Source organism: Lycium ferocissimum, chromosome 2 (assembly GCF_029784015.1).
Source record: "Lycium ferocissimum isolate CSIRO_LF1 chromosome 2, AGI_CSIRO_Lferr_CH_V1, whole genome shotgun sequence".
NCBI lineage: Eukaryota > Viridiplantae > Streptophyta > Magnoliopsida > Solanales > Solanaceae > Lycium > Lycium ferocissimum.
Window position 1 is genome coordinate 68,772,090 of NC_081343.1, and position 10,778 is coordinate 68,782,867.

A 10,778-nucleotide genomic window follows, 5' to 3' on the forward strand; every position below is an offset into this window, starting at 1 on the left:
TGGTTTAAGAGGTTGGTACTTGCAAGGTATTTATTGAAAATATGGAAATAAACATGATAAATTAATTGCTCAGTGTCGCAGTCTCGCCATAAGGAAGCACAGAAGTCGAAGTTGCAGAGCAGAGTGAAAAAGATCACTAGATTCCGTTGAACTCAGTAAAAACTATGCAAAAATATTTAAACAAAATAAAAAAATAAAACAATTTCAAAAAACCGTAAGGTATTTTTCTAATTTTATAACATCAAAAATTAAATTTACCAACATGACCCCATACCCCCGCTTTCCCCAATAAAAGTCCCTCCCTGAGTCTCTGATGCTATATATATAAGTATAGTTTAGTGAAGTGAACGATGTCTCACTCTCACTTTTGCACACACTTTTACGTTATTTTCTCCCATTCCTTTGACTACTGGTCTTACTTTTCTCTCTTTCTCCATTTTCTCTTAGCAGAAAAAACCACTCACTAATTTGAAACAAATTTTGTAACTTCAATCAAGAAATAATTTGTTTTGTTGCACAGATCTCTTTTTCCATCATTCAATGATGGTCATTTTTTCAAGAAACATATGAACTTTCTTGACCCCAATTAATATCCCTATAGTGGGTGTTCAACATAATTTTTTTTGGGCTAAGAGAGTTGTTAAAGTTCAATGGCTGAGACTACTGAAGTGAAAACAATGCCAGAGGCTGATAAAAAGAAAGAACAAAGTCTTCCTTTTTATCAGTTGTTTTCTTTTGCTGATAAGTTTGATTATCTTCTTATGATATCTGGAAGTATTGGAGCTATTATTCATGGTTCTTCTATGCCTGTTTTCTTTCTCCTTTTTGGTGAGATGGTTAATGGTTTTGGCAAAAACCAAATGGATTTGCATAAAATGACCGCCGAAGTATCAAAGGTTAGTTTTTTCAAATCTTTCTTGTGACTATATTTGTAAATATCTAACAACGGATCTGAAATTTGATTTTTTGGTTATAAATTTGCAGTATGCTCTGTATTTCGTGTACCTTGGGTTGATAGTTTGTGCATCATCCTATGCAGGTGAGCTCACTGATCTATTTTTCTCTTTTATTTTACATATTTAAGTTTAAAAGTTTTATGGGTATTCTGAACAAACTTTGCCTCGAGTAGAGACATTTTGTTTGGATGCAATCATGCAAATAGTATCGATATTAAAAAAAAAAATATATATATATTAAAAGTGTTTGTATTTATGCTAGTTAACCAGTTCACACTGGATCATTAGGTACAAGATTAGGTCTCATGGTTGCACGTGGTCCGTGGACCGTCTTCCTGTCCTTTAGCTCTTTTATATAGCGATCGTCAATTTCCTCATGTATTTTCTTATTTTATGTTATCCCCAATCACACGTCTCTATCATGGATCTGTAACATATGTTACTGTTAAATAAAATTTCTCTTTTAAGAAAAGAATATTTAATTTTACAGAGATTGGTTGTTGGATGTACACTGGAGAAAGGCAAGTGAGTGCACTAAGGAAGAAATATTTAGAGGCAGTGTTGAAACAGGACGTTGGGTTTTTTGATACAGATGCAAGAACTGGGGATATTGTTTTCAGTGTTTCAACGGATACTCTACTGGTCCAAGATGCCATCAGTGAGAAGGTCGGGGCGTCATTATTATTTTATCTGTATTACTATTACTTATGAGTTATTAATTACTTCTCCTATATCTTTACTGATGCTAACCCCACCTTCATTTAATGCCAACACTGTAGTACTTGTAATTTAAGTAAAATTTTCAGAATGGCAACGGTGAAATCTAGTAGGTAAGGATAAACAAGGAAAATATATTACATTTTGTGACTTAAAATATGTGTTCAGTCTTCATTCAGAACAGGCCCCACCAACCAGTGGCCAAACTAGAATTTTTATCTTGGAGTGTCCACACACACTACGTAATTTTGGATATTTGAAGGATAAACAAACTAGTACATACTTGTGAATTATGATGCGTGTTCAGTCTTCATTCAGGGTGGGTCCCAGAAACAATTCTTTGCATTTCTCCCTGGCACATGTTAGCAAAAGCTTACTAGCATACGCCATTTCTTGGCTTCTTTGCTTTGTTGTGGAATGCTTGTCTTGTTTTGAACTTTTCCTTATTTTCTGATGATAATCCCAATTTTTTTTAACTGTAACTTTTTTCTACTTTAATGATGTTTACTTATGCTAATAATTGATGAAACAACATTTTTGACGTTAAAACTTTAGGTGGGCAATTTCATCCACTACCTTTCGACGTTCTTGGCGGGGTTGGTGGTTGGTTTCGTGTCAGCATGGAGGTTAGCTCTCCTCAGTGTGGCGGTAATTCCTGGAATTGCTTTTGCTGGGGGTCTTTATGCGTATACTCTCACTGGACTCACCTCAAAAAGCAGAGAATCCTATGCCAATGCTGGTATTATTGCTGAGCAGGTAATCCATGATAACTGTCTGTCAGCGTATACTAGTTAAACTCTTATTCGGTGGATATTATACTTCTTCTGCTTTAGTTAGTGAAATTCTGTTCGATGAGTTATTTTCTGTTAATTTCTTTTTGGTTACTATGAAGCAATTTAAACAATATAAATTAGTCCAGATGAAATGATCCTACTACATGTGCAGCCATGATAAAGTTCCACAATCCCTTTATCGGTTTTTGAGTACCTTTAGCTATTGGTTATCCTTTTTTAGCATGCTGTTCCAGTTATCAAAGCAAAATATTTCTAAAGCGACTTTATGAAAGTTATCTTTCTGATATTATCTAATTATGAAAGTTACCTTTATACTTTTACTGACCAAAAATGTGTTTGTAAAATTACAAGTTCGATTTGGGTTTCAGGAGTTTTGTTGACCCTTTAATATTCGTCTGTGGTATTTGCCGGGATTCTTTGCATAAAGAACCTAACAATTGATCCAATCTGCTTTATAAAAACTAAAAATGATTTAAAAGTTGTTATAGGAATATATAAAATAAAAGATTTACCGAGTATTATCGCATGTTTTCCAAAACAGACACACCTTATCTATCCTTTTCTGTATCACTGTCTCGAAATGTAATGGCATTTTTCTTCATCTTTCAAGTTCTTCTGGTTTATGACTTTTTCACAATCATTGCAGGCAATTGCACAAGTCAGAACAGTCTACTCATATGTGGGCGAGACCAAAGCCCTCAATTCATATTCCGATGCAATTCAGAACACATTGAAGCTCGGATACAAGGCTGGCATGGCTAAAGGTTTGGGTTTGGGATGTACTTACGGAATAGCGTGCATGTCATGGGCCCTTGTATTTTGGTATGCTGGGGTTTTCATTAGGAATGGACAGAGTGATGGTGGAAAGGCATTTACAGCTATTTTCTCAGCCATTGTTGGTGGCATGTAAGACCTTTAAGTACATTGTTTATTATCGCTTCCTTTTTCTTGTTAAGTCAGTCCATGTAACCTGTTATTGGTTGTTGAAACCTTGGCGTTTGCAGGAGTTTGGGTCAGTCATTTTCCAATCTTGGAGCGTTCAGTAAAGGAAAAGCAGCTGGATATAAGTTAATGGAGATCATCAAGCAGAAACCTACGATTATTCAAGATCCTTTAGATGGAAAGTGTTTGTCTGAGGTCTGCGGGAACATTGAATTCAAAAATGTGACCTTCAGCTATCCTTCAAGACCTGATGTAATTATCTTCAGAGATTTCTGCATTTTCTTCCCTGCTGGAAAGACAGTTGCCGTGGTTGGTGGCAGTGGTTCAGGAAAAAGCACTGTTGTCTCGCTGATAGAAAGATTTTATGATCCTAATAATGGTAATCTAAGACTTCTGGCACACTGGTGTTTGAGTTTTTTAAAGCTGGTTACTTAAAAATAGGGTTGATCATGCAGGTCAAGTTTTGCTGGACAATGTTGACATAAGAACGTTACAACTTAGATGGTTGCGTGATCAGATTGGCCTTGTGAATCAAGAGCCCGCATTATTTGCTACTACCATTCTTGAGAACATACTGTACGGAAAGCCTGATGCAACTATGGCTGAAGTTGAGGCTGCTACCTGTGCTGCCAATGCACATAGCTTTATTACCTTGCTTCCTAACGGATACCAAACCCAGGTTAGTTTGTTTAAGCCTTATCATTGAAATTTCCTAGAGCATTGAACTTGATTGGGTCGACTAAGATGGTTTGCACTTCCTGAGAAATTAATACTGATGAAGATTTTGTGATGCCAATTCCAGGTGGGAGAGCGGGGTGTCCAACTCTCTGGTGGACAGAAACAGAGAATTGCAATTGCAAGAGCTATGTTAAAGAACCCAAAAATCCTCCTGCTTGATGAGGCCACCAGTGCTCTTGATGCTGGTTCCGAGAGCATTGTCCAGGAAGCTCTGGACCGTCTCATGGTTGGCCGGACTACAGTAGTTGTAGCTCACCGTCTCTCCACAATTAGAAATGTTGATTCAATTGCAGTTATACAGCAAGGGCAGGTAGTTGAGACTGGAACACATGAAGAGCTGATTGCCAAAGCAGGGGCTTACTCTTCTTTAATCAGATTCCAAGAAATGGTTGGGAACAGAGACTTCTCAAATCCATCTACTCGTCGTACACGTTCAACTCGGTTAAGTCATTCATTATCAACAAAGTCTCTAAGCCTTCGGTCTGGCAGTTTAAGGAGTTTGAGCTATTCATACAGCACTGGCCCAGACGGGCGTATAGAAATGATTTCTAATGCTGAAACAGATAGGAAAAATCCTGCACCACAGAATTATTTCTGCCGGCTTATCAAACTGAATGCCCCCGAGTGGCCTTATTCAATCATGGGAGCCGTAGGGTCTGTTCTCTCCGGTTTCATTGGTCCAACTTTTGCTATTGTGATGAGCAATATGATTGAGGTATTCTACTATACAAATCCCACAAGCATGGAAAGAAAAACAAAGGAATATGTCTTCATCTACATCGGAGCAGGTCTTTATGCTGTTGTAGCATATTTGATACAGCATTACTTCTTCAGTATTATGGGAGAAAACCTCACTACCAGGGTTCGCAGGATGATGTTGGCAGGTACTTTAGTATTGCTAAGATTTTGTAATTAGTACTCTTCAAGTTGTTTAACCTAACTAGATGTTGAGCTAAGTTTTTCTGTTTTAACGTGTTCAGCAATTTTAAGGAATGAAGTTGGATGGTTCGATGAGGAGGAGAATAATTCAAGTTTACTAGCAGCTCGCTTAGCTACAGATGCTGCAGATGTTAAATCTGCCATAGCGGAGAGGATCTCCGTTATACTGCAGAATATGACATCTCTTCTCACTTCATTCATAGTCGCATTTATAGTTGAATGGCGTGTCTCGCTGCTCATCCTTGCCACGTTTCCACTTCTCGTCTTGGCCAATTTCGCTCAGGTAAAAATTTCAGAACCCGAGCATTGTACTAAATAGAAGTATTCCATTGTCAACTACCATCTCGGCCTTCTTTTATCGGCAAAATACTAAAACAAGCATGTCAGATTTCATCCTTTATTTAACATTTTAAATAAAGAAAATATGAAAACGGGAAGGGAGAAAAATAAAATGATTTTTCAGATTAAGTATTGGACTCTGAGCTCCTGTAACTTAATTGATGGTAAATTATTTAAAATACTCTATTAATTAAAAAATGTGAAGTGGTTGCTTGGAATTTCGCTCCAGTGTACTTTCTAAAAGCATAGGACAAGAGGGTAAGTAGAACGTGGTACCATGCTGGTGCCTTGCATGTGATTCCTCCAATTCCGCTGCTTTAGTTCTTCAAGACTCACATCTGACCAAATATAAAAAAATACTACTCACAATTAAACACACCTATTTACTAGCCTTTGCAGTAAAAACTGTAAAGATTCTGTTAACCATCAAAACCAATGTCACTGAGAAGCACTTTCTCTTTTTTTATTTGGACTTACATCTTTAGGTAGTCCGTTTCTCAATTTTTATTTTTAATGGTGGTGCTCGGGACTATTCCTTCTGAATATCTGTTATCTTCCACCAATACAAGTCCCGAATAACTTTAACCACATTTTCTTAATGAAGAGAAATTTTCAACCCAATCCATGTGCCTCGTTTTTTTCTTTTTTTTTTGGTTTTTGCGGTGGAGATAAAATTACATCTAAAAAAAGTGAAAAGGACAAGAGGGGATGGGGTTGAATAGGAGGTGCAGGTTAGATTGTTTTTCTGACTTTGGTACTCTCTTTAGCTCCCAGATATTCATGCCAGAGTCTCAGAAGTAACAGAGATTCTTTACCCGTGATCATCTTGTGTATATGACAAACAGGAGCTATCTTTTTTCTGTTTAAATTTTACTATCTTTTTACCGCTCAATGTGAGTCATTGATGGGAGAATTGTCAGAAATGCCAGTCATGTGCCTAGCAGATTGGTGCTTGAATCACAGATCTTATACAGCCCAATGACTTAAACAGTGAGTAGCATGTAGAAAAGATAAACAATTTTTTTGGCCTTATGCATGGTTTTCATTCCTTCTTGGTTTTTAACTATTCCCTAATTTTAGAAGCTTCCAAACCATTTCACATTCTTAAATGCAAAATTTTGTGTATTTACATAAGTTTCATAACCCCTAATCAGTTGATTAATCTGTCCCCTAGGTGAAACTATAGTGATTTACCACTGGAAATAGCTATAAAAATGACTTTTACTAGTAGGGAACAGAGTTTGTAAATGTGGTCCCATTAGCATATATAAGAGGACAAAGTGAGACGAGTACAAATGTATTTTGCATGAGTGTAAAATCTTGTTTTTACTATTAAGAGTGCAGTTCTTAAACAATGTTCTAAAGGTTAAGTCGGTTACTTTACATGCATAATACAGCAACTTTCACTGAAAGGATTTGCCGGAGACACGGCCAAGGCGCATGCAAAGACTAGCATGATTGCTGGAGAAGGAGTAAGCAATATTAGAACTGTAGCAGCCTTCAATGCCCAAGAAAAGATCATCTCTTTGTTCTCCCAAGAGCTTCGAGTTCCACAAATGCAAAGTCTTCGACGCAGCCAAATGTCAGGACTCTTATTTGGTATATCACAGCTTGCTCTTTATGGTTCTGAAGCTCTGATTCTTTGGTATGGTGCACACCTTGTTAACAACGGGGTCTCGACTTTCTCTAAGGTGATTAAGGTCTTTGTAGTCCTTGTGATCACGGCTAATTCAGTTGCTGAAACCGTCAGCCTAGCACCCGAGATTATTAGGGGTGGTGAAGCTGTTGGTTCTGTATTTTCCATTCTTGATCGCTCTACCAGGGTCGATCCCGATGACCCTGAAGGTGATCCAGTCGAAACAATTAGAGGGGATATTGAACTCCGTCATGTTGATTTCGCATACCCTTCACGGCCAGATGTTTCTGTGTTCAAGGACCTCAATCTACGGATTCGCGCTGGCCAAAGCCAAGCTCTTGTTGGGGCTAGTGGCTCGGGAAAGAGCTCCGTTATAGCCTTAATCGAAAGGTTCTATGATCCAACAGGTGGAAAAGTTATGATTGATGGAAAAGACATTAGGAGATTAAACTTGAAGTCTCTGAGGCTTAAAATTGGTTTGGTGCAACAAGAGCCAGCTCTGTTTGCTGCTAGCATTTTTGATAATATTGCTTATGGTAAAGAGGGTGCAACAGAAGCAGAGGTCACTGAAGCGGCTCGTGCCGCAAATGTACACACTTTCGTAAGTGGTTTGCCCGAAGGTTACAAGACCCCAGTTGGTGAGAGAGGCGTTCAACTCTCAGGAGGACAAAAACAAAGGATTGCAATTGCAAGGGCTGTTCTTAAAGATCCATCAATTCTCCTACTTGATGAGGCTACAAGTGCACTTGATGCTGAATCTGAATGTGTGTTACAAGAAGCACTCGAAAGGTTGATGAGAGGGCGAACCACCGTTCTGGTGGCTCACCGATTATCGACAATTCGGAATGTGGATACTATTGGAGTTGTGCAAGATGGTCGCATTGTCGAACAAGGAAGCCATTCCGAGTTAATCAGCAGGCCTGAAGGTGCATACTCTAGACTATTGCAACTACAACACCACCGCATATGAGAATTATTACAAGAATCTCTTTTTTTCTTTTAATTTTTATGGAAGCAAGCAACATGGCCTAGTGTTTTGGCCATTGGGGGGGAGTTAAACAATGTTTGGGTCCTAGTTACTGTTGCTTTCATTTGCTTTATTGATTATGATGATGATGCTGATAGTTGTAGATATGGGAATGTCACGGTCAAATATTATATCATCGGGAAAGCTTCCAACTCTATTCCCTATGGAGAAGAAGTATATGTTACTAAAATATTATTATCCAGGGGGCATTGAATTTTTCTGTATCTGGTTCTCTAGTTGGATTATTCATTACAGCTTGGTTTCCCTTTCTTTCATCTTTTGTAAGTTTTCTCTTTCAAATACTGAAAAGCGAAAGACCCACACCTTTTTTAAAACTTTCCAGCTCACCTAAACTTTCATTGCTTTCCACTTTCTCTCAAGCATGTGTTTGTTCTGGTGTTATTTGCAGTTCTAGATAAGCACCTTTTGTTATAAAATCAAGAAAAACAATTGGGGCCTCAGATATGTTGGAGAATCACAATAAGGATCAAACCTTAAGGCCTGTTAGGATATTGATCTTAAAGATATGCGTCAATGTTAATGTGTGCTACATGATTCAACAAGTTTTTCTAGAATAAATTGGGAGTAGAAACAACAAAAGTTGATTAGTAAAACGCGGCAGAGGTCTGAACTAAAGGCTTAAAGTTGTAACTAATACTTTGACATTTAGGAGTAAAAAACACAAAAATGTGTAAGAAGGATAAATCCACCACTTCACGCTTTCAGACTATTTCTAGCGCGCGAGCCCAACACCTTTTACTAGCTCTTTACTCACCGTTTAAAGGATAATTCTTTACATTTTCAACAATAAAAACATACTCAGTGTAATCTCACAAGTGGGGTTTGGAAAAGGCAGGATGGACGCAGACTTTATCTCTATCTTTGTGGGGGTAGAGAGTCATATATCCGATAGACCAGGTAGAACATAATTGTTTTTAGCCGATAAGACTTCCCTTTTGAGATACTATTCACATTCTTTCAAGATATACAAGGTAGAACTTGAGACATATTCATTTGGTCCAAATGGATTGAATTATTGTCAAAAAGCACAAGTTGTAAAGAAATATTAATGGAAGTATGAAGTTAGAGAAGTTGTGTAGAAGAAGATTGTTTCTCACATTGTGCTTCAAAGTAGTGACCCTACCATGTTTAGATCACAGTGTCTGCAATAAGGACTATGCCCGACTGAGTGGCTAAATTTGAGAAAAAAGTCAGTGGGATGAAAGTGATAATTGCATTCACAAAAAGGAACTTTGTAGAGGACAACCCATATGCGTACCTTCTCTGGAACTCTGCAAGCAAACTCAAAAAAGGCTTCCAATCAGTGAATCACTGTTGCTTTAATTTGTGTTTACAGTTCACTAGATATTTCCAACACCAAAGAAGAAAGCATATGACTTATTGTGTGGTAGAATCGATGGCAGTAAAGGCCGAGCTGTAATGAGAGTAGAGGTTTAAAATAATTTGGACCCACCATCACCATGGATTATTATTTATTAGCTACATCAAGTGAAGTAAATTGTGCCTGCACACTTTTAATTTGCTTCTTGGGGAAGACGGACTCATCTTATAAGATGATATTCAATGTATCATTTTACGCATGATCCCTAACCTAATAATGTCTTCCAACCTCCATGATTTAATAACTTTCAACTACTAGTCTCCAACGTTACAGTAAAATACAGATGAACAAATTAGGGGTCCTTTTGTTTGAATAAAGTTATCCTAGGATTATAATAGGGAATTTTACATAAATGACTAACATTTAGGGGTTTTAAATTGGGCATAGCTACATTTTAGCTACATTTCGTAGCTACAGTAGTAAGTTCTGATGGTATTCAAAAATCGAATTGTATTCAAAATTCGGTTAAGCGATTTCGTATTCAATTCGATTTCGTTGTATTCGAAGTTAGATGTCTTTCAACTAAGTTGTATTCAAGTCAAATGTATTCAACTCAACTGTATTCATTTGTAGCTACTTTTACGCTATATTCACTTTATTATACTTAAAATCGGTCGTATATAAAAAAAATATATCCTTCAAAATGCACCCCCAAACATTGAATTTTGCACAAAAAAATTAACGAATACACTCAAATACTGAATACAAGAAATAAAATTCACTGTATTCATTTGTATACACTTCAAATTTACTATATTCATTTTGTATACAAAAAGATCTCCATTGAAATACATGCGATAAACACCTTATACAATCTATGTATACACTCCGATTTGAAATACAAAAAAATAAAAAGCTCAGATCTGAGTCGCCACCGGAAAACGACCGAAGGCAGCGACGATGTAGATACAAAAAAAAAAAAAAAAAAAGCTTTCTCTCTCTAGAAAACAATAAAGCTCGATACGTTGATGAGGAGGAGGTGGCGGCGACGGCGGCGTTAGCCGGTGAATGACGCCGGTTCGAGCACGGCTCCGGGCTTTGAAGCTTTGAAGCGTTCATTAATGTACTTTGAGCTTTCTCTCTAGAAAAACAAAGAGATTTAAAGATAGAGAAAGAAACGAGGGACTTCTATTCTGTGGTTAGATTTGACGAGCGATGGCGGGGAACTCGCGGAGATCTCCATGGTGGCGGCAAAAGGCGAGAGAGAGAAGAAGCGGCGGTGGATCGAAGGAGCGATGTGGTGAGAGAGTTAAGGGAGAAGAGAGAGAGAGGTGTTAGAGAAAATATT

The 10,778-nt window shown here is 37.6% G+C and overlaps 1 protein-coding gene across 1 annotated transcript; it reads left to right on the forward strand.

Annotated features, from left to right (window-relative positions):
* Positions 1–342: 342 nt before the first annotated feature.
* Positions 343–8,363, forward strand: LOC132047104 (ABC transporter B family member 19). The gene is made up of 10 exons (XM_059438007.1): positions 343–896; positions 985–1,039; positions 1,447–1,622; positions 2,229–2,429; positions 3,114–3,373; positions 3,472–3,788; positions 3,865–4,088; positions 4,212–5,031; positions 5,128–5,369; positions 6,823–8,363. The coding sequence occupies exons 1-10, from the start codon at positions 651–653 to the stop codon at positions 8,029–8,031; spliced, it is 3,750 nt and encodes a 1,249-aa protein (XP_059293990.1). The 5' UTR covers positions 343–650; the 3' UTR covers positions 8,032–8,363.
* The last annotated feature ends 2,415 nt before the right edge of the window (positions 8,364–10,778 follow it).